The 24,346-nt window shown below is 41.5% G+C and overlaps 1 protein-coding gene across 1 annotated transcript in view; it reads right to left on the reverse strand.

Moving 5' to 3' along the window:
* Positions 1-17,425, reverse strand: part of LOC124329303 — a 34,398-nt gene extending 16,973 nt beyond the window's left edge. Inside the window, exons 1-3 of the mRNA XM_046788326.1 lie at positions 16,649-17,425; positions 10,842-10,917; positions 2,886-2,978 (exon numbers count right to left, since the gene is read on the reverse strand). Coding sequence (XP_046644282.1) covers positions 2,886-2,978; positions 10,842-10,917; positions 16,649-16,693 — 214 coding nt within the window. The 5' untranslated portion in view covers positions 16,694-17,425. The remainder of the gene's footprint in view (positions 1-2,885; positions 2,979-10,841; positions 10,918-16,648) is intronic.
* Between the last annotated feature and the right edge of the window lie 6,921 nt (positions 17,426-24,346).

A 24,346-nucleotide genomic window follows, 5' to 3' on the forward strand; every position in this document is an offset into this window, starting at 1 on the left:
GTCGGGGCAATTGTTCTCGGCCTATATCCCTGATGATACACTTAGACGCGTTGCCAAGGCAACGCAAGTTTCCCATCATTTCGTTTGAATCTTCCCGAATGACTCGTGTGTGCCCTTTACTTATCCTTTGATATCAAAAACTTGTTCGCCCTGACATTGGACCCTCAAGTTATTCTAGATTTGACTCGAACGTATTTATGCAATAGTTCTCTATTGCTTTCCGGGACTTGGGGGTCTGGTGTACACCGGAAGAAAGGGCGACGAGTGTAAATCTCTTGAACTCTTTATCCACTGGCACTTCTTCTTCAGTTCTTCTATCTCCTTCTTGAACAACATTCACTTTTCTTTTTATTGTAATATGCGCTGCGCGTGTCAAGATGATTTGCATTCCAAACTCTACAAAACTTCAGCCCAGACTTTTTTTTTGAGCCGGGGTCCAGGGTCCAGTGCCTGGTCGGTGTGCCGCCGTGTGCCAATGGATTCTCAAACTCGGCAGAGGCTCAGATAAAACGTCGCCGACTCTGGCAATAGAATTCCGGCGTTCTCGCACTCGCAGTGAGCCCTACCCCGGCGCATACTGTGCCGGCGGGTAAAATCAAATCAAAAAGTGTGACAGAGCGCAAACGTTTTCATAGTTCAACATTTTTCACTCTCCATCTTTTTCCATTTATTTTTCTTTCTCCTTTTTTCAACTAGTTTTGTTCTATTTCTTCTCTCCCCTTGGATAAGACGTTGAAAAGATCAAGGTGGTATATATGCACAGCTTGTATTTATAGCGTCCCATTTAAGTTCGTGTCAACTACTGGCGGATCGTTTTAGAAACAAACGAAAAATGGATCGACGTTCTATCGCTCGATGAGCCGAGAGAGGGGGAGAATAAAGAATAAACAACACCCCCCGATGTGCCGTCGTGTCACCGCCAGAAACGATGACGGGAAATAGGGAAGAAGGAGAAAAAAAATACGACGTGGACGATGATTACATATCGACAAAAAAAGGAGAGCGCCCAGTGGCAGAGAGAAATGGTGAACGGAGCAAAGTCGACAGGAGAAAAATAAAAAAAAGAGTCGAAGGGGAAAAAAAAGTTTTGTAAGTACATCATCGATAGACAGCACGAAAGGGGATGAAGTGCAATATAGGGACCAGAGAGGCTATATAGAAAACATCTGATTTCGTCGGTCGGCTTCATCTTTTATTGAACTTTTTTTTTTCTCGTGAAAGTAGGAAAAAAAAAGACTCGGGAGAGTGAGGATAAAGAAAGTGAGACGATGATTTTGAAGGGGATGAAAGAAGGAATAGAAATATATATTATATAGCCAGCCAGAGCAAACTACTACTATATAGTGCGTGTGTTCTGTTGACCTAGCACGATTCTTCTTCATTGCCTCACTTTCTCCCCCGTCCCCCCACCACCACCCCTCTTATACTCTGACTCGCTCGTGTGGTCTCGTCACGTCAAAATGCCCACGAGACAAAATCCCACTTTGCGCTGGATTGATTACACAGAGAGAGAGACGCTTTATACTCTGTGTGTGTGTGCGCGCTGTCGGACTTTTGCTCGGCTCTGACGCTCACGCTTCGCCACCGTCACTGCAGTTACGTTTTGAGCTGGCGTTTAGACGTGTCAGGCCCGTCCCAGCAATGGTCCCAGCAACGGTCCCAGCGTTTCTATTCCGATTCACCCAAGCTCACAAAGTATACAGTTTGTACTAGCCGCTGTACACTATTAGATATATATGTGTGTATTCTGTATTCTTCATCTCTGCCGGCGTTAGTGCTGGTGTGAGAGGGGTGGCCGGGCGCGTCCGATCTCTTCAGACTATAGAAACACACCGGCAGCAGCACTCGCGGTTCGCCAGCCGCTTATTGATGATAACAAAGTTACGCACACACATGCACACAGCGAGTGTGTGTGAGAGAGAATCTTCTTAGTGATTCACGGGCTGGTGATGGTGGTGGCTTTACTTTTCTCCCTCCGCTGTTTCCTTTCCATCCAAACTTTGCCGCTCTTCCGCAACTGCGGCTGCTGGGTGGGTGTGGCGCAGCGCTCCACATATACTCACTGACTGACTTCTATTTTGTGTTCGATGTTAAATCAGCAAAAGCCAAAGTTTCTCTTATTCTTCATCCTCCCCCCCCCCCTTCCCTATAACCGCCTTTGACGGGAGGTGGTGGGGGGTTGTTGAAACAAATTTTACGTTTTCTTTTGTGTTTTGGTTTTCGTGTTTGCACTTCGGCTGGTGATGACACTTTATTTCCGGCTTCTCTTTCCCTCTTTTCTACGCTTTCAAGTTCACATTACCATAAATCTTCAATGCAACATCGTTAGCTCTGTATAGTAGGAGGGTATGTAGCGCTCTACCATCCATCTATCTTGTAGCGGCGTACACATACGAACAGAGCGGTACTTTTGCCGCTGATTGTGTACTGCTTCGTCACCGTCGACGACGTCTTTTATTGGATTAAGCGTTGGCGGCGTCGTCGTCGTCGCTTTGACGACGAGGTGCCAAACAGAGCGATGGTTTAGGCCCATCAACTCTCGTCTCTACGGCCGTTGTCTCTCCCTATAAGCTTTTCCCTTCATCATCTCCAAACGTGCACGCACATCCGGACGTGTGACCCGCAGACCTTCCTGGGCATTTCACGTTACAACTTGCGTTTAGTAATATTGGATATCATTTCTCTCTCTCTCTTTCGTTTTTTTTTAGTTTTTAGTTTCTCTCCTTCACTAAACGGCTTACGGATTAGTTTAGGCTCGACTTGACATGTCATAAATAACGGGCGCAAAAATCCGTTTTTCACTCATTCACCGTCGTAATAAAATGCGAGAAAACGAGAGTCAAAGAGAAGAAAGATTTAAATGTAATTTGGGTTTTTTGTCTTACCAATGTCGGCCGTTCCGCCGCAGGTTCCCTGTTGAGCTTGCTTGGCCACCCGCGAAAGAGATTCCAAATAGATTTTGGCCGCCGCTGCCGCTCCTGAAACGCCGCGAAGCGATGCGCGCACACACCCAACGGAATTACATGAAAAATCAGAAGGAAAAAAAAAAGAAAGACGGAAAAGAATGGAATAATTATTCACAAAAATAAAACTCTCTCCCGGCCGTCTTACAAATTGAATGGATGCACAAGAAATATGTGTGCGGGAGGAGGAAAAGAAAATAAATTAAAAAAAAAAAAGGGAAAGTGAAAGCAAAAAGGAAACAATCAATGCCAGGGTTATTGTTGTAGTCGACGTCGATCTTTTTTTATCCAGCACAAAGAAAGAAAGAAAGAAAGAAAGAAGAAGCTATTCCTGTCGTTAATTTTATTTCGTTTTTTTTTTTTATATTTGGTCCCTTTTACCACACCGAGCGTCGTCGTCGCTCCCACTGGAACCTCGCTACAATATAGAATATACTATATAGTCTTATTATTACCATTATTATAGCCGAGACTCGTAGCCAAATAGTGCCATCAAAATCCATTTTGACTCAATGACTAAGAAGACGACGAGCGTTATGTTATATTTGCTGGAGGTACTTTCCTACCATACTAGGCTGGAAAAAAAGGGCCGTCGGCGAAAGTCTCGGATGGGAGTCTCGGAGAGAAGAAAGTCGCTTAACGCCCAAATATAGGACAGTATAATACTAACAATATTCCTCAAAGAAATATGTCCGAGGTCCCAATAACGACGCCTATACACTGCCGTAAAGGTCCCAAAACGCATTGGCAGACGAAAGTGAATGCTTCACGGATTTCAAGTGGCCATTGGCGTGAGAAATAAAAAAAACCCGCAGCGCAGGAACTCCATCAAAAAGCAAATTATAACGACGAATGGCCATCGAGAGGAAAAAAGGTGGGAGTTTGACTAGTGTTGTATGCCATATGTGTGAGCGTGCGCGTAAATAATTGCAACCTCTTATATATGTGTCTAAAGAAATGGCAAGACTGAATAATTTTCTATAGACGATCGCCGTACAGTCGCCAGCAATACATTTTCATCATCGTGAAAAAGTAAAAAAAGAAATAAGAAAATAAATAAGAGAGCCGTGGGCTTGTCGCTGTTGTTGATGTTTTGGCTGTCGGGACTCTCTTCTGGCAGTGACGTGATATCAACAATACGCGGTCACGCTTTCTTTTTCTTTTTTTTTTTCCCCTCCCCGAACTTCCATACAGGTGTGCCGTGTCTTGAAAAACGTGTGGACGCGCTCGTCAACGCGAAAGGGATAAATATTCACGTGTGTGCCATTTCAGCGGGGCCGACCGCCCGCCCGCCCGCACGTTAGGCGCGGTTATATCACATAACATGCGCCCATAATCATCGTCATCCAGCCAGACCAAGGGGGGAAGGAAAGAAATATTACGCGAAAATTTGTTTCGGCGTCAAATGCCATTGACAGAATCGACATCCACATTTTTTTTTTCTTTTTTTCTATGCTGATGACGCGCGGTGCAAGGGTTAGGAGTTTGCGCCGTGACGCCCTCTAGTCCACGCTGCCTTCCAGCGAATTTACTATTCATATTTTTAATGGGACAATCCATTACATTTCGGGAGGGATTGGGTCATCCGGAGCAGCAGAATAGCTGCTGGATATTAGACATGTCTGGAATGTTTAGGCGCGCATATATTATGAAATCATCGCGCTTTCTAGATAAACGATAAAAGAGGGTCTGGCGTAACCCGTACGAAAATGTCTCAGGCCTTCTCATATGAGTCTCCTATATGAGAACCGTATGAGTCCCAAAACATGGCTGATTTCTCATATGAGATGAGTCACTCAGTGAGTTATCATTAGATGAGAAATCATATGAGGATATGCAAATTTATTCATTCATCCTCCTCACATGAGTTATGTTTGATGAGATATCATATGAGGATAGGAGTTTTCCTTATTTCATGAAATGCATGTGAGTTTTCATATCATGAGAAATCATATGAGAATATGCGAATTTATTCATTCAGCAACCTCACATGAGTTATGTTTGATGAGATATCATATGAGAATAGGAGTTTTCCCTATTTCATGAAAAGCATGTGAGTTTTCATATCATGAGAAATCATATGAGGATATGCGAATTTATTCATTCATCCTCCTCATATGAGTTATGTTTGATGAGAAATCATATGAGGATACGAGTTTTCCCTATTTCATGAAACGCATGTGAGTTTTCATATCATGAGAAATCATATGAGGATATGCGAATTTATTCATTCATCCTCCTCACATGAGTTTTAGTTGATGAGAAATCATGTGAGAGTAAGAGAACTTTGAAACTTCCTTATCTCATGGGAGTGCTTGTGGGTTCTCATTACATGAGAAATCATATGAGGATATGCGAATTTATTCATTCATCCTCCTCACATGAGTTATGGTTATGAGAAATCATATGAGGATAAGAGATTTTGACATCCTCGCTCTCCCATGAGAAAGCATAATATTTTATTTGCGTGTATGACAAATTAGTGAGTCATCAGTACACATGAGATATCAGCGAGTTTTCAGTAATCCTGAGAAATCAACGTTTTTTCAGCTTACACGAGGATTTAGTGAGTTATCATTCCATTTGAAATTCAGTGAGTTTTTAGTAAACGTGAAAAACTAGTGCTGAGTTCTCAGTAAACAGGAGAAATCAGTGAGTTCACAGTAAATGGGAGAAATAAGTGAGTTCTCAGTAAATGTGAGAAATTAGTGGGTTTTCAGTAAAATAGAGAAATCAGTGAGTTGTCGGTACATCCAAAAATCATGCCATGGGATTATTTGTTCTCTAATTTGTTGTAGCATTTTTAACCGTTTAATAAATTAAATTATTCGCACTATTTTTACATATGATGATCCTAATATATGACTGAGTTAGTCGTGTGGGTTAAGTCACCAATTCTGGTTGTGAAAGACGAAGGTTCAAATCCGGGATAAGTTTATTATTTTCAGCATGCCGTACCAATGGTACGGCACAATATATATGGAAAATTTAACTGATGCAATAGTCGATGCATGGCTGCACCGAAACTTTCATGATTGAATTGAAGCTGCATCAGTATCGAACCTTAATACCCTCAACATTAACATGATTGTCTAAATCGTTAACCATTATACAATGATGAGGTTATTAAAATTGTGAGTAGGAGACAATTGAACTTGAAGAGCGACAAAAGAGTCGTTAGTTCTCTGAATTCCTTAAAAGGCAATTTTAATTTTCTTGATATCCTAATAATCATCCTTACAACAATTCATAACATATCTGTATCGCCTTGGTATGGCACGACGGCCGCATGGGTTCAAATCCAGATAAAACAATTTCATTTTGCCAAAAAGCAACTTTTCCCAAGAGCCTATAACAAGAAAGCCATTTATGACGTCTGTGAGATGTCCAAATTATCTTTCCACGTGATAGATGAGGACGACAAGTACTTTAAATTTTCATCATTTTAACTGCTAATATTAATTTAGACAGTTTGAACCAAATACTGTTAAACAGTAAGAGCACATGGTGAAGTTGGTAGAGCACTGAGATACCACTCTAAAGAACGTGGTTTCGTGCCCACCGAGGAACGTTTCTTTTTTTCTTTTTGCTTAAATTTTCAGAGAAATATTTTTTTCTAACCCAATGTGTATCAAATGTCATTTGAACCCGATTATTCATTTGAATCCGAATTTCCAGGATGCTCAGTGAATGCTTTAAAGATATGCCAAACATATTGGGATAAGAGCAATAGATTTCAAAAGAGTACTATTTTTCACGACAATAAACTGAAGTCCGATTAAGAAACTGCAGGAATTGGGAATTGAACCTTATCCTTCCGCATACAAATGCAACGCTCTACATGCACGCCACAACTTAAGTTCAATTATTAATAAGGTCACATATTTTAATGTTTAAAATTTTATTTTTACAAAAAAATTTATGAGGGGGGTGGTATTTTTTCTAAATTTTTAAAAGTGAATCTTCTTTCTTGGCAACCATGCTTATGTCAGATGTCATATAAAAAGGGTAGATTTTTGTTCAGGAGGTTCACTTGTCGTTCAGGTGTTTGCAGTAAGCGGAGTGATCTCGATCCAGGTTTATTTTAAAATTTGTTATTTCATTGTTTAGTGTGTTGGTTTTCTTGTACTTTTAATGTAATTCCTGTATTTGAATGTTTTAAAACTTTATATTTTAAAAATTAAGAGGGGGCGTTATTTATGTTTCTATATTTTTAAAAGCAAATCTTCTTTCTTGGCAACTATGCTTATGTCAGATGGCATATAAACAGGGTCTAATTGTGTCAAGACGTTCTCTTTTGGTTAAGGTGTTTATTGCAGTTCGCTGTGTAATCTCGATCCAAGTTCTTTTCGTTTTTTTTTAGTCCGTTAGTTTTCTTTACGTTGTAGCCTGCATCGTTGTTTTGCAAGGGTATGTGGTTAATTTTTTAAAGTCTTTAAGTTAAATTTCGTATTGCTGCTAAAGTAATTTTGTTTTGTGATGACAGTACCCATTTATTTTTTACATGGTGTTTTCAAACATTTAGTGTCTTCTCTCTCTCTCTAGTGCCTTCGGTCGTTTTGTGTGTCTTGGCAATATTTTGTGAAATTTCATTTCATTTTGAATGCTCTAATGTAAATTTCGACACTTGTATTTTTTTGTATGGTAATTTTGATCAAATAAAGATATTGTTACATTACTTCTCAAATTCACGCTTTTTATTTTAAGAATTTGGTTTTCAATCATGTGGGATTGGAGAACCGAACCATCAGAGTTCAGACTTACATGTAGTATCCGCTCTGGAATCCGATGTGATACGCTTAAGCTATACTCGGATATACAATTGTTTGCATTCTCTGACGACAGATTCTGAGTTGGATTACTCCAGTTTTGACGTAACACTAGTTTCGTACGATTCTTATTCTCAAATAATTCGCATGTGAGAAGCATGGTTTTGGAATTAATTTTCGCATGAATATAGCATAATTTCTCACATGGTATTCACACAATTTCACGAGATTTAATAATTTTTTGCATATGAGTTTCTCACAATTTCATATGAGTTTAAATAATTTTTCTCATATGAGTTTCGCACAATTTCGTATGAAATTATACAATTTTTCGCATATGAGTTTCGCATTATTTCATATGAGTTTTCACAATTTTTTGCATATGAGTTTCTCATTATTTCACATGAGTTTTCACAATTTTTCGCATATTATGAGTTTCTCATTACTTCACATGAGTTTTCATGATTTTTCGCATATTATGAGTTTCTCATTACTTCACATGAGTTTTCATGATTTTTCGCATATTATGAGTTTCTCATTACTTCACATGAGTTTTCATGATTTTTCGCATATGCGAATCTTAAGTATTTTGCATACGATTCTCACACATAACTCACACAAATACTAGGGATGATTTCTCTATGATTTACGGCGTCCCAAAATCTCATACATTTCTCATATGAGTCCCGCATGAGTCTCATATCATTCTCAGTGCAAACTCAAACGAGACTCATATGAGTCTCATATGATTTCGTATGCAATCTCATCATGAGAAATTTTCGTACGGGAATAATTTGAATTACATTTTTTCTTCTTTGTTGCGAATTAATTTTTTATTCACGAAATTCTCGTTCTTTTTTTTTTACCTTTTTTTTCTCCCCTTGAAATTACACCGGCATCAATCACGATCACAAAAAAAAATTCGAAAAATTTGAGGTCGGTGGTAATTCTTTTCTCTTTAATACGTGGCTGATGATTTCCAGTCATAATTAATACTCGGACGGGATGATTGCTTGTTCCAATCTTTTATTGATTGAAGGGATATAAATGCATTTTTTTCCTTATCTTTTATTTTTTTATTTTTTTTTTCAATGTTTGCATGCGTGTGGGCCCCGATCAAACTGAATTTTTGAATGTTGCGCGTTTTTTTCCCCTATTTTGAACGAACGAATATCAGCCAGCCAAAGAATATGAAAAAAAATAAAGAACAAAAGAGGGCAGACAACTATGTTATATTGCAGCCAAATGATCCCCTATTTTTCTCAAATGTTTGATATATGTATGATGTATCGATCCGAGCTCGAGCACGAACGATCGTGTCCAGCGTGTCTGCATTACACGAACTAGAAAAAAGGCTGATTTTTTTTTGTTTTTCTTTTACCCCCCTCCGTGGACGACGCTTCAGGTGCTTCTTTTGATCTCCGTGAACTGGTAGGGGACGACCATGGAAAAGCTTGTTACACACAAGGGAACCGTCTATTTTTACGACGACCGCTCATCCAGCTCAACGATAAAGAACGAAGGTAACTCGGGCCCTCTCGGTCGCCATGTATACGAGGTAAGAGCGGAAATGGTGCGCACGCATTTTCCACTGAGAAATGTCTAGAAAAATCCGGCCAAATTTCTTTGCCACGTTATTTTTCAAAAGTCCTTCATCATTTCGGAGCAAAATGATCTAACATTGGCCGTGTGTTTGCCATTCAACGTCTGCAAGATTTTCCCAGCCAAAAAAGAAACACACAAGGCATCCACGGTCATTTTTGCGCAGATGGTCGTAAAAATCGAGACGGAAGTCGGCCGCCAGATTCGCTCATCGGGAACGAAAGCGAAGCCGATTGACAAGTTTTACATCGTCTATAAACCCACCTGCAGTGAGTTTAACGTCGCATTCCTTGAAATAATAATAAAAAGAACCTTGCTTTTTCCTACAATTACCAGCGTGAAGATAATGGCTACCACAATAAAGAAGGTTAGAACTATCATAATAATATATACGGATGTATTTTGCGTAGCTCTGTATAAAGGCTCTGGCTGATGCTGGATCATGTGTTTTTGCTCCGGTTATTGAAGCCAGCATTAATAATAAATAATAATAATAAAAAAAAAAGCCTCGCAAGCACAAAGCAAAAATATAATAATCTCTCGTCCCCGGTATCGTTTTTCAGCTGCTGCGCATTTTCATTGCCGTTTTTTTTTCTCAAGGCTACTTGACTCACGACCGAAGACTAAAGCCAATTTGGCTTCGCTGCAGCCAACTCTTTTTTTGTTTTGTTTGTTTGTTGTGCTCACACACATTCTTCTATTTATACGGTGGTGGGTATGTGTGTCCCTGTACAGTTTTCTACAGTTCCAGCAATTCCAATGTCTCCTTTTCTTTTCCGTTTGCCTTTTCCTAGTACAAATACACCTGGGTTCTTTTTACGTGTGCTAAGTGATGGAGCGTGATGTGTTAACGAGACGGGATCTCACTGATTGGATAGGGAAACACATTTTTAGAGAAGGCCAGCAGGCTGTGTGTAAACAAAATCTTGAGACTAGTGAAGGACGAAAAAAATTGACTCTGCACATGTACGTATCTATATATAAGCCAAGCAGCGCTGATTAGCTAAGGTTATACCACCAACATTCTAGCTGTATGTAATACTATAATCGATCTTTGCCATTGTTGTGGCACTATCGTTTTGCTGTCTCGAAAAAAGTTAAGTTATTTCTTGTTTTGTTCTCTCTCTCTCTTTCTCTCTCTTGATTTTAATTACAAAGCAATAAACTGTTCAACTGTATTTACGTGGCCGGGGCGCACAGCCTTGGTGCCTTTTGAGAAGTGAATTCAGTGTCGGCGCAATTACACGCAAGGGAAAATACCTGCGTAAATCGTCATACTGCCTTCGGGCGACTATATACCTCTCGTTGCGGAACAACAACTTAAGTGAAACTCGAAGGAAACATAATAAGAATACTATACATATTATATATACGCTCGCTCTTGCTTCTTGTGTGTTTTTCCCCTTCTAAATAATAAATGTGCCATCCATCGTTCCCCTTGGGGAGAATTAAAGTAGTAGCTATAGTAATAACAACACAAGAATGTATGTAGCGCTAATAAACTTACCGTGCAAGGACTTGAGATAAGATTTCCCAGCGTTGATCAGTTGCCTGGCTCCCGGGTTAAACTTATCCAAAATGTTCTGCACGTGTGTGTCGTCATCAGCGTCGGAGCGGGTCGGGCGGAGAGAAATGGAATGAAAAAAAAAAAGAAACAACAAAAAAATATTAATGAACAAGATAAAACGAAAAAAAAAAAAAAAAGTCATTTTGTGTTCAGTCGTAAAAACATTTTCATAATGCCGAGAATAATGGAGCAGCCGAGGGAAAAAGAAAGAAAACGAATATTAAATCGACCTTTTCTGCTCATAATCTATATAGACTGGCGAATAGGCTATTACATCCAAGTCGCTCTTCATATGATACGCTGATGATGATCAACCTTTTTTGGGAGCAGCCAAGACCAGGCAAAACAAGAGCGTCGAATTTACGAGCTCGTCGAGGGTCTCTCTCTCTCTCTCCTGGGCTATAATAAATAACCCGCGAGTAGAAAGAGGTATTGCTTGTCTAACTTCCATAAGAGAGCCAGTTATTTATTCGGTTATTTGGTTTGTTTGTATTCAAATAATCGCTGGCGGCATTTTTAAAAAAGCCTGAGCGCGAATATATATCATTAGAATCCAACCATTTGCAAGAGTCCCTGCCCTGATAGATGCTTGTTAATAATCCCGAGCTCCATAAAAACCCGACGAGACATAGTATCTATCGTGCATCTGCTATATAGTCTGGTATATCTACGCCACACAATGGATAGGTAACGAAGTCGATCAATGCAAACCGCGCCGCTTTGCTCCTTTGAACATTAAGAACAACAAAAATAATGAAAGGACGCGGAATAATAGTCGATCTAGATGTTGAATTGAAAAAGAAGAAAGAGACGGGCCGCGGGTGCCTTTTGTTATCGGCCGGGTGAATAAGTCGATGCCTATAGAGAGAAAGTTCTCGTCATGTTTTGGTTTTGGACAGTGTGTCTACCAAAACAACGTCCCGTAATACAGAACTAAAGTCTAACTGTAGATGCATACGTACTTGTACTGCTGGCAGCAGCTAACAAACCGTAGCAGTAATTTTTCGACAAAATAACACACGGCCAGTGCAATAATAATAAGCTGAGAGCGGACTCCAATGGGGGATGACGTTGACAGCCACAAATCGGATTCGCCTCGCACTTTGCCGCAAGCGGCCTCTGCCTGCAGCAGCAGTGTCCCCCAGAATATGGTAGCATATAGAAAACATACGGATGGAAATATGTATTTCTGGCGGGACCCGCGCTAAATTTAGACGACCAGCGCGCGACCACACAACGAATGTTTCTCTCTCGTCCTTAAAGAGAGACGGAGATAAGACGAAAAGTTTGGTTCGCTTCAATTTCTGTGTTTTTTGGTTGTTGTCGACGTCATTCCCCCCCCCCCCTTGAGAGACACATGGCCGCTCATTAAGACCAAACGAGTTCTTTTTTTTGTGTGTGTGTGTGTGTGTGTTTTATTTTGGCCTTTTAAACTTCTTCCTTGTGTGTGTCTCTCTCTCGATCGGCGGTGATAAGATTCGTTACAAGGAAATCAGCCCTTGCCTGTCATGTCCTCTTTTAATTTTTATTATTCCAGATGGAATGCGTCAGACGAGATTAACAGAAGATCAGCGGAACGACGACCGACGGTCTGATTTCCTTTTTTTTCCCACTCATTTCCCTGTTTTCTGATTCGTCCTTCGACTCTCCATCGTTGCCTTTAATTTCCCCTCCTCCGTTCTCTCCTTTAATTTTCATCAGATGAATAGAGGTCATCGTCATTGACTTATAAAAAGAGTCTGGCTAATGGCTATTAGCGGCAAATTAAGTTGGCCGATGCGTGTACATACGAACGAGGACGGCGACAAAACGACCGGGACCTTGTTTTTCTTCTTATCTGTTTCAATGCGAGCTCGAAATAAGAGCGAATTGTTATTCCGCCGACACGCAGCAAAAGGAAAAAAAATCATTTCGCACACAATCTCCGTTCTAACTACCCAGAAAAACACGGCGGTTTATAAAAATGAATGAAGGCGGAATTAGTAGAAAGAAGAAGAAGATAAAGACAGACGTGTTGTTTCATTATGTTATTTTTAACTATAGACTTTGTGGACTTTCTCTTTCACACGCTGAAGAGAGCTGCTCGTCCCGTCATCTCGTGATGATTCCCCCCCTGTAGGAATTTGTTTCGTTCATCGCTTCCAGCTCACAGCAGAGTTCTTCTTCTTCTTCTCACTGGAGCAGTGGAGCACATCAGCAGAGGGCGTCAGAATAACACGGTATCAAATAAATCTTGAGGTCGTCGGCTGTCGGGTCATGCAGTCTACATCATCACCACGTCAATTTTTTTGTTCACTTTTTTCTTGTTTCGTTTCTTTCTCTTTTTTCCTTTTTTTTGCGGCCTAGTCCTGTGTCAATCGCTTTCTCTTATGGCAACACATCAGCAGTTAGTGAAAGACTTGTGCTATTGAAAATGAGGCGAGTGCTTCCTCTGTTTTTTGTTTTCTTTCTTTCCAGCTGCTATACACGAATGTAACAATGAAGTTGGTGAAATCTTTTTTCGGGATTGTTCGTCACTCAATTCACAACCTTTTCGACTCCTGCATTCCCATCGTTCCCCATCCGATTCGTGTAACTCATTTGATGTTGTCGGCGCAATCGAAATGACGAAATGTTCTCTCTACTGGCTGGAGGGAATTTCGGAAGCCATTCAACTGATTGGCCGTACATGTATAATATACAGACAATGAAGGACAAGGAACGTTAACCGGAACACGAGACCCATTTTTTTTTTTCTTTTTCTTTCACCTTTTCCTAATGACGCAAACAAAAAAAACATATCGAGGACGTGAGAGAGAAAGAGAGAGAGAATATTATCGTAAGAAAAACGAGGAGAAAAGTGATGATGAGCGAGCCGACATCATATACGCGAGTGTTTTGTCGTTGGGCGCCGAGAATTTATTGGTGGTTCGTTGCATTTCCTCATTTCTCAACTCTTTCCGCATCACGAAACAATTGAGGCGTGCGTCTCCGCTTATCTCCCACCACGGTATCATATTATTCCAGTCGAATAAATATTCTGTATGTACACACATCTATAGTTGTGTGTGTGTGTATTTACTTTGTGTTTCGCCAGCACTGTCATCATCGTCGACGACCGAAGACTGAATGTTATATAATTTACCTTCTGTTTACACATTCCGCGGTCGGCGTTCGACCGTTGGTCGGCACTTTGTTTTCTCTCTCGTTTTTTTCCCCCCGTTTTTTATTAGTTTCCCAGCCTGGGACAGCGACTAAATATTAGGTACTGCGCTGAGACGCACCACAGCAGCTATTGCAGTTCCATCAAATTTGCGACTGTTCATTAATATCACTACATCATCTGTCATCCCACGAGGAGCCCAGCTCTGCGCCTGTCCACCGTTGCGTGTAGCCTTTATATGTGTACTGGATGAAGACGCTGCTGTTATAGACTAGAGGGGATCGGCACCGTGAAAAGTAACAAATCATTTGTTGTCTTTATAGATAGTGTTTTCCTTTTTGGCTCTTAAACTCCCCAAAGTCCCGAAATTTAATGCTCCGCATCGTACCTCTTTTTTGTTTTTCTGTTTGTTATTTTTACACGACGATGGCGGATAGAGCATATAGCCCGGCCCGGCTGCGTCCTGTTTGTTTGTTGAAGTCAGCTGGCTTCACCAAAAAAAAAAAAGTTAAGCCTCTCTCTCTCTATTCTCTGTCTGTTTCTCCCCGACTCTATTTGTCAGCACAGCACGAGTGAAGCTCATTATATTTCCAACTACTATATTGTGTGGTGATCTTTCCTTTCCTCAAGTGCAGTTGCATGACACTTGTCCGTCTTCCCGGACAAAGTCTCTCGCGTTGGGGGGAAAAACGATACAGTACGCGGACTACTTTTCCTTTTTAAAAAAGAAAGAAAATAAAAATACTGCTGGCGAATGAGCATAAGACATTTTTCTATTTCCCTACGCTGCAGCGTATATTTAATCCAGCCGTTTTCTAATCTTCTTCTTATTCGACATTTGTTGCAATGGCTTCAATCTCGCGGAGAAATCGGCGGCCGAGAGATGAAACGTCAGCAGCAGGTGAACAGGTCGTCGTCATCAGATTAAAAAGCTGTGTACGTCTGCAGTTGATGCGCCACTATATAGCTGGGCTCGTTTCATCACTTTTGAACAAAGGCCCTCGGATGCTTTTTCCTTTCCTATTCATGCAGCAGCCTTTTTTTTCCAGCTCTTTCTCTTCCATCAGTGCCTGCCATTTTTCCATTAGGAAAAGAAGAAGCGCTGCACAGATGAGAGCGAAAGTATATACACTGTACATATCTTGCACAGTTCCACGGCAGAGTGCTCTCGGTCTGTTTGTGTGTGAAAGAGAGAGGTAAAAGGTATAAAGAGAGAGTGAAAAGAAACAAAAAAACAGTTGAAATTTTTTTTGCTTCTTCTTCGTCTTCTAGTTGTTTAGTTCTCTTCATTGAGAATTGAAGAGAGAGAGAGAGAGAGAAACGAGATGAGACGCGATGAAGAGAGCAGGTCAACTTTCCTTTTTTTTTGTGTATCCTCTCAGCGCTCATCGTTTTTTTTTTCTTCTCTCCAACTCATTTGAGCTCGTTACCAATCAAACGACGTAAGAACAAAAGAAGAAGTTATATGAATAATACATGTATAGAGCAGAGCAGCCGGCAGCCCCTACTATAGATAAAGCTGTAAAAATCAAGGCGATTAATTAAGTATATTATCTAGCGCGGGAGAATAAGAAGACATGAAAAAATAAGCACACGTAGGGCGAGCACGCCAGCAGCACCGATAGAGATCGAAAGAATAGAACCATCCTCTGCGAGGATCATTAGCAATAATATAGCTTTTTTTTTTCTTTTTTTTGTGTGTGTGTGAACTTTACCACCTTTTGCCAGGTGTTTTGCGGTCATTTCCCAAATCCAACCTTATTCTTTCTTTCTCTCTTTCTCTCTCTCTTGCCTAATTTGTGATATTCGGTTCTTTTTCTCCTGCTGCAGGGAGGAGTTGCGCTGCAATCTTTTTCAAATCTCTTTTTTTGATTCATAGCAGAAAACGGCGTGGGTTCCCGGAATCCCGTACGTTATCTAGCGCAACGTCATCTCGCCGATGACGACAATAATTAATCGCTGGGAATTAAAAGAGGGAAGGACAGCAGCGGCAGCAAATAGAGGCGCCAACAGTTCAGTCATCCCCATGTCGCACTCCATCATCTCGAATTGGGGCTGTGAGTAAAGAATAAGCATACACTCGTTTCTTTTGATTTTTTTTTTCTTCTTCTTCTTCCTTCACGCAGCCACCAACAATAAGTCTTGTGGCGCATACCCACCAGCAGCCAATGAGAGATGCCAGTTGACGAATAGGATCTGTTGGCGGTGAAATTTGGCGAGCGGAATGTTTGGAGGGGCTAATTCGTATACACCTGCTGCTGCTGCTGCTGCTGCTTTTGCAGCTATTTTGTGTTACACGCGGCTTTTGTAACATGGATGCGGGTTTAGCCGTGTCTACCAAAGAGAGCCAAGGCGTTGTGTGCACGCTCACGCAACGTCGCACTCACTAATTGTATAATGACAGCAACTGCTGCTGCCATCAGGGCAGGCCCATTTCCACCAGATCCATGCGAAATGCGGAGAGGCAGATACACATCAGGCGTGTATCTCGATGCGACTCAATGATACACCTCACTGCCCTCAACCTTCTTTTTCTTTTTCTTTTTTTCTTTTGTTGTTGGTTTCACGTGTCTTTGACTCGCCTTGTCGAATTGTGTTTTCTTACCTTGTAACACGCGTCGACGTTCTTGGCCATCTCTTCCGGCTCCATTTTTGGGTTTTCCAGGTGACTTGATTGACGGGGCGTATTCTGAAGGGGCGACGGCGGTGCGGTGAAAAAGAGTTAGCAGCCAACGGAGGCGACCGTCGTCTTCAGCGATACACACACACACACACACTCGACACACGTCGGCGGTTTGTAATGAAACAGAAAACTCGCGAAATCCCCAACAGATATTTAAAAGCAGGTGTCCGGATGAATCCAAAATAAATCTGAGCCGAAACTGCTGGAGGAAATTGATCAGCCGAGCGTCAACTCCAGCAACACACACACATCACTGGAAATGTCAATGTCAAAATCTTTTGACTCTTTTCCTTTCTTTCCCTTTTTTCGCCCCCCGTCGACGCAATGTATACAAGCGGATAATTGCTTTTCTTTGCCGGTCACCAAGCGACTCTTTCGGTCGATTAAATGAGCCAACCCAAAAGTCAATTAACGAACGAAGAGTGAACGAGAGCTGGAGGAAATTCACGAAGCGGCGGGATAATATAAACCGGTCGCAGGGTGTGTAGCGGCGGATAAGATGGAATAGATATCAAGAGACAGAGAGATAGATGGAGACGGATAGAATATAAGATAAAGAAAAGACAGAGAGAGCGAGAGCGAGAACTGATGGTGACGGCTACCCGGCTGGTTGGTAACTGAAGAGAACCCGTCACTTGCGCCTCCTCTTTTTACGGCCAGCAGAAAAACCGGTCCCGAGCGCAGTGCCGCGTGTGTGTGTGTGTGTGTGTGTGTGTGTGTGTACGTATACAGTCAGTCGGCTGAGTGCAGAGCCAAGGCTTCAAGGAAGTCCCAATAGCTCTCTCTATCTCTGGCAAAGTCTCGACGCCCCTCCTCACCCCACCTCAGTCCCCACCCTGTAGATACATATTTGTATCCCCCCCTCACGACGTCTCACCCCGCATCTTCGTGCAGTTCTCCACGGCGCGAAAGGGACACTGAATTACACAAGAACGCGGTTAAACTGCATAGAAAGAAAACAAAATAAAAAACAGTTCATTGGAAACGAGCGTGAATCGAAAAAATCAGAAATAGAGATTTTTATGTTTGTTGTTGCTCTTTCCTTCGGAGAAATGGGTCATAATTTTATGAGTTAACTGCTCATTGCCGCTCGAACCTTCAATAAAAACCCGAAATGTCATTGAAAAATTCTCATTATTTGTAGAGAGAGAGAGAGGAACGAATCTAATAGCGCACCACCACACGAGACTCTCTCTCCTTGCTCTCTTTTGCAGCCTCATCCGAGTCTATGGTGTTCACACATTTATAATCCCGAAGCGCGTTGAGTGGAACGCAATTCACCGCTGTCGTCGCCATTTACTTTTGAGAAAGAGCGTTTGAATGCTGCGCGCATTCCTTCTGATTTCTATACGGTAGGTGACGTCGCCCAGTCTTAAGATATGACATAACAGGTATTGTGCAGCACCTGAGCCTTAGAAATGACAAGCAATCCAAAACGGGAGAATAAAAAAGTGCATACCGAAAGGGATTTGGTGTGTCTGGCGGCCAGACGATCGCGTAGCGCGGCGATTCACAATCTAACAACAACTCTATAAGGACCTGAATAAAACTGTTGGTTTCTTTCCTTTTCTCAACTTTTATTTGGTGACATTGTTGGAAAAAGATTAGGTTTTTTTCCTTCTTGTTTCTTCGAGACTGGCGGCATGCGTCGTCACAATAGGCGATTTGTACGGCGGTGAAAAACACACGCCGCGTGGACCAGCACACACAGCCGCAATGGGATCGACTCGAATAAAAAAAATAGGTACAAATCTTTGAAGGCAAAAAACAACAGAAATGTCGTGTCGGTGCTGCGTTTAAAAATCTTTTAATGCACGCCTCATTGGAGACAATAAGAAAAGTCTCAATCTCGAAAAGGAAAATTTCGTTTTTTTATTGCATATTTCTTTTTTTATATTTGAAAGAGAGAAAAACGGAGGGGAGAGGAAATCTGGTTCGTTTGATCACGACATTCCCCCTCCTTATCATTACTTATTGCAGTCGAAAAAGAATGGAGGAAAAAAAGCAAACAACAAACAAAAGAAAACTAGAAACGGACAGCCTGCGCGTTCTGCAGCACGTTGCCGAGAAATGCTAAAAATTCAATCTCTTGGGTTATTAAACAGAAAATAAGAAAATCTCTCAGTTCCAACTCACCGAACTCGTAAATATGGCCGACGTATATGCGTTCGTGTTGTCTGTGGTGTGTCCCTCCGCGTATATAATAACATCTTCCTCGTTGGCCATGACCACTCTATAATAGCCAATAATAGGGCCTCATCAGATGGATAAAAAGAAACCGTTGAAGCGGGAAATGAGGACACCAACAGCAACTCTGAATAGGGGAAAAAAACAAAACAACCGACAAAAACGGCGAAGCCTGTAACAGATGCCCATTTTCACTTTTGATTGGTCTCTATAAGCATTCACGGTTTCACCACAACAGCAACGCATTCCCATCGGTGAAACCGGAGATTTTAGTTTTTTTTTAGTTTTTTTTTCTTTCAAATTTTTTTGTTACCTTGCGCGCAGGGATGCGAAATGAAAGAAAACGGAAGGATATCCCATACACCATAGCGCCACCTTTACCTCGGCCCACTTTCGTTCGGATGATATGCGCCGCGTGTTACACAGCTAGCACGCCCGCGCACCTCCATCCACCGCCAGATTAGTGATTACCAACACAGCCAGAAGGATGATGGTCCAATGTCTATAATCATGCACAACAGCGCAGATTTTTTGTTTTCGACATATAGTTTAGACTAGTAGTAGCAGCAGCAGTGGTACTGCAGCATGGCTGAAAGGGGATTGTTATTATATCATTCTGTTACGCATTGTTCTATCCGCCGCGCAGCATAAATGCTAATGTGCATCCGTTTATTACGGAATTGAAAAAAAAGGGGGAGAGTGGGAGGATCATGTGAATGTTGGTATTCTTCATCGGTTTCTTAGCAGTGCCCCAATAATTAGGTCTATATGGTATATACGTAAAATCAGCAGCGATTGTTTGATTATTTCTTTCCCTTCCTATTTATGATGTATTGGTAACGTGAGAGAATAGGTTGGTGAAATTTTGATTCGTGCTGTTGTTTCACAACATATCTATGCACCGCTCCCTTCCTTTGACACACAAAACATTTCAGACATTTCGAATATTTTACCTGTTAATTAAGTTCACACATTGCCTGCAACCAATTTTATTGTTCTCTTTCAAGTCATTTTGTAATTTCGTTTCGGGGGTGATTGGTGCTGAAATCCTTTCTTAGGCCATCACTGATGTGAACTTATTATTTTGGACTTTCTCTCTTCACAGCTTTGACGCCTTCAAAAAGTGGCCCCTTATAAACTACGAGTACAGCAATTAAAAGAAAAGTGAAAATAAAACGGGGAAATTCGTCAACTAATCATTTGTCAAATAGTTGGTGCACGAAGCAGAATTGGTGGCTTGGTTTTCTATAGTTGCGTCTGTAGTTATTTGGAGCAAAAAGTGGGTCCGGGTTACCGAAATAAGTAACAAAAAAAAAAAAAAAATGTTCCCCCATTTTCAAGAATGTCGTTGACGAAACATTCACTTCCATCCATCTCAGGGCCCTAGTCAAATGTCGCATCTAAACAACTTCATTTTTTTGTCTCCGCTTTTTCCCCATTATAATTACGATCCCAGGTATGTGTTGAACAATGCGTATATTCCATTCCATTGAATGTTGTAAGTCGGAATCAAATCCAACGAGAAGAATTAAAAGAAGAAGTGACCAAAAAACATGATGTTTCGTGATTCTTTAGACATCCCCTATACTTAGGTATGAAAGATCGACGCACCTTTGAATCTTTGACGATAAACTCAAAGTGATTCCACTTGGAGGTCCATTTATAGCGGCAGCAATATTCTCATCTGTCTGATATGCGTTGATGAAATCGTCTTCTCCATCATCATTCGGCAGCAAAAGAGATGAGCTTCTTTGACTTTCTATTTCATTTCTTCCTCCTCGTCGGGCTTCTTTTCCCCCCATCCGTCATCATATATGTGTGCGGATTTGAATGAAAATACGAGAACCAAAGCGGTTCTTTTAGACACCTATAGGAAAGAATTTTTTTTTTCTATTTGTTTGCCTGCTGCCGTGTGCCCTCCTTACGCGATTCATGCAGGGCGTCGAAAAAATTAGAAACGCTTTTCCCTTTCGTTTCCTCTCTTTCCCTACTCTTGCGTCACACGTATAAGGTTGTCCCTATTGACGTCTAGTATGCACACAAAGGTGGAAATATCAAGCCGCAGATGAAGAAGAAGACGAAGAAATGATGACGCTCGATTCGTTTTTCGTGGTCTTCCTCCAACCTCCGGTTCGTTCGGGATCAAGCGCTTTCAACGACGGCGGTTAAATATTAGGAAAAAAGAAATAGAAAGCGGACGTGTGTACATATAGAGTGACGAAGAGAAAGAGAGAAAGAGAAAAAAAAAAAAAGGTTTGAAGAATCATTAAGACCCGCCTCACTCTCTCATCCCATAGATAGCGTAACACATTTACAGATTTCAATTTGTTTCTTCTTCTTTCTTTTTTTTTTTTTTTTTTTTATCCTGGCTCGTCTTTCAGTTTCCAGGAAAGATCTCAACTTCCTTGACGGTGCCATCCTTCCCGCATGCTATCCGACGTGTTTTCCGTCATCACAAATGCGCGTCAAGAAAAAGAAATCTGAGGGTTTTAAATCTATAAAAGAGAACTTAATTTTCATTGGATTATCTAGATTGCCCTCGATAAATACATTTTTTTTTTAAACTTCCTACCGACAATCAAATAATGGCCCCTTTTTTTCTCACTGGCATAAGTAAGAGAGAGAGAGAGAGAGGGTCCTTCAGAAATCCCACTCTAATCTGGTCTCCGCCAGCAATTTAGGAATTTGGGACGTGTCTCCTTAAACCTGAGAACATGTGGAGAGCCAGGTAAATAGTGTTTCTGTTGGCGTTTGCCGGATCGGGCATTCTCAAGGATTTTTTCGCTGGTCTTATCTACGTGGCGTACAGTACGTATTATTACCCGACGGCTTTGTTTTTGGGTTTTATTGTGTAATGTAATTTTGTTTTTCTTCGAAGGGAATTTCGCGAGCATCGCCCATGTCAAGTGCTTTTCGAATTTCCGCCAAAATTTTTTGATAAGCCCCGCCGCTGTCGTCATTTTTACCTCTTACCTTTTTTTCTCTTACCTGCGCTCTGCTCCCGCTAACTCTGTAGTGCCATTCTGCACGGACGGACACACGCATGCACGCACGCAGGTGATGATGATCGCGGGGGAAACCGATCGAGCTCCGTTCCGTCGTGATTCAAATAACCTTGCCGGCAGAGACACTTGAGAAGATCCTTATTCAAAAGAAAGGAAAAATATAAAAGAAAATAAAAGAAAAATATGAAGAAACAGAAATGATAGAAAAAGGAAATGTGAACATGTGGATTACGTCGGGTGCAGCAGCCAGCAGCCAACAAGCAGACCTCCACCCAAGAGTCGACGGTTCTTTTGTTAAACACAAGCAGCAGAAGAAGAAGGACCAATTAAACTCCTCCACCTCCGTCGTCCCTCCTCGGCGGAGGTAGTGTAATACACTCGAATAGATATTGCTCTCTCTCCCTCGCCCGGGGCCCATCCGCTCTTCAAGGACTTGCTGATGATGACTGCAGCAGCTGCTGCTGTTTGCCCCTTGCTACTTTGAACAATGTATTTATTCATACATATAATATTACCTGCGCAATGCATATATGCAGATATACCGCTAATTTTCCAGGCACAAAAAAATTGTTGAATTTCGATGATGTCCGAGGGCCAAGTTAAATACAGACAAGGTCGATCAGCGGGATTTTTGAAAAACAAAAAAACGGATTTTAAATTAAAAAAAAAAAAAACTTGAGCGCATCAATTCGAAAATTCTTTTCTTGTGAGAATTCGGTGGTCCATCTTCATCCATCCAGTCGCATATCAGCTTTATACGGCTCATACATGATATTACCGAAGCGCACGCACGCACGCCAGTGCAACTATTATATACACACAGGCAATAAGCGCAGCAAAGATATTTATGCGTCGCCAAGAAGGCCGGGATTTTCGCTGTGCGTATAGAGTTCTTTTTGGGCCCCCGAGGGAGGAGACACACACACACGTACACATATAAATTCTCATGCAAATTTCGTGCGCTCAATCATCACTGCTGCTGTGCGTATGGAAATTTTCGATTGTCTGACTGAATGGAAACAACAGAAGTGAGCAGAGGGGCCAAAAGCGGCAAAACATTTCAACCGGAGACGCCGTTTATTGATTTCACTCTCTCTCTCTTTCGAGAAAGGCGGGGAGCTCGCGTGTGTGTTCTTCTTCGCCTTCTTTCATTTCTTCTCTTTTTGAGAGGAATTTGCTCCGGCTGTTGTTGTCTTTTGTGTGTTGACGAGAATAACTCTGCTGTAGCAATAACATGAGAACGGCCTGTGCCTAAATGCGGTGGTGGCGTTGACGTTTGAATTCCGAAAGGCCGTGACTCGCTTATAATAAACCCTTTCACTTTCATCAAAGCAACAAGAGAAGAAGAAGAAGAAGAAGAAGAAGAAAAAAAGGGAAATTACGGCACCATCAGTTCAACATTCAGCATGTGGAAAAAATGTAGAACGTTTGAAGAGGTAGAGAAGCAGCCGCAACCGCATCGATTGAGGGACGCCTCCCGCCGTGATTGGTATTGCCAGGTTATTACGTCATTAGGTATTACGGAATATAGTGTATGTAGTTACACTGGCAACAATATACGAAACCTCAGTGTAATAGATAACCGTAAATCAGGGAAGAAAAATATGAGAGATGGGCCGAAAAAAAAGAATTAAAATCGGCATCCAGGGAGAGTAAGACAAGAATTGGTGGGTCGTACTACTTTGAGCTCCAAGTATTTACGTAATCTGCCAGTAGGCTATTACCGACAAATGCACATGCAATAAGAAAAGAGAGAGAGTGGAACCAGCAGAGAAAAGCCAAGAGACCTCCATCGTTCTTTCGTTATCGTCGCCGACCCTTTTGAACTTTTGCCGGCGTACCCGCACTACGCCCTAATTATTCGTCGTTTCGTATGTGTCTTCGACCCCACCCAGTTTCACCGCCAACATCCGTCAACGGGCGCACGCCACACTCGCCTATTATCTCCTTCTTTCTCTCTCTCTCTTTTTGCCCCCTAAAAACATCAGATGGAAAAATTTGTAAAAAAAAAAAGATGGAAAACAAATTTGTGAAGATTTGCGTTTATAATTTATGCCGAGCACGATGATGCTAATTCGCTAGCAGTCCCGTGTGTATTTTATAGACGGGTGTTGTATAAAACCTCGTTCACTTTTTGATTGATAGATCACGGCAGGTATAATCAACCTACAGGTCTATTTAGCCTACTATACTCCGCTCTAACAGCTGCTGCTTTGTTCCAATCAAGTTCTTCTTCTTGATCGCATAGAAATGGCGTGCAGGTTGGGTGGTTAGTAAATTTCAAATCTTTTTTGTGCGTCATGCTCTTCGACTGCTCTCTCTCTCGTTCGCTGGTTCACTCTCACTATCTTCCTCGACAGTCTGTTATAATTCTTGATCTTGTTCTTATCATGCGCTGCCGACAAGATCTCCAAGAACGTGAGCTCCA

This window comes from Daphnia pulicaria, chromosome 3 (genome assembly GCF_021234035.1).
Source record: "Daphnia pulicaria isolate SC F1-1A chromosome 3, SC_F0-13Bv2, whole genome shotgun sequence".
In the NCBI taxonomy this organism is placed as follows: Eukaryota; Metazoa; Arthropoda; class Branchiopoda; order Diplostraca; family Daphniidae; genus Daphnia; species Daphnia pulicaria.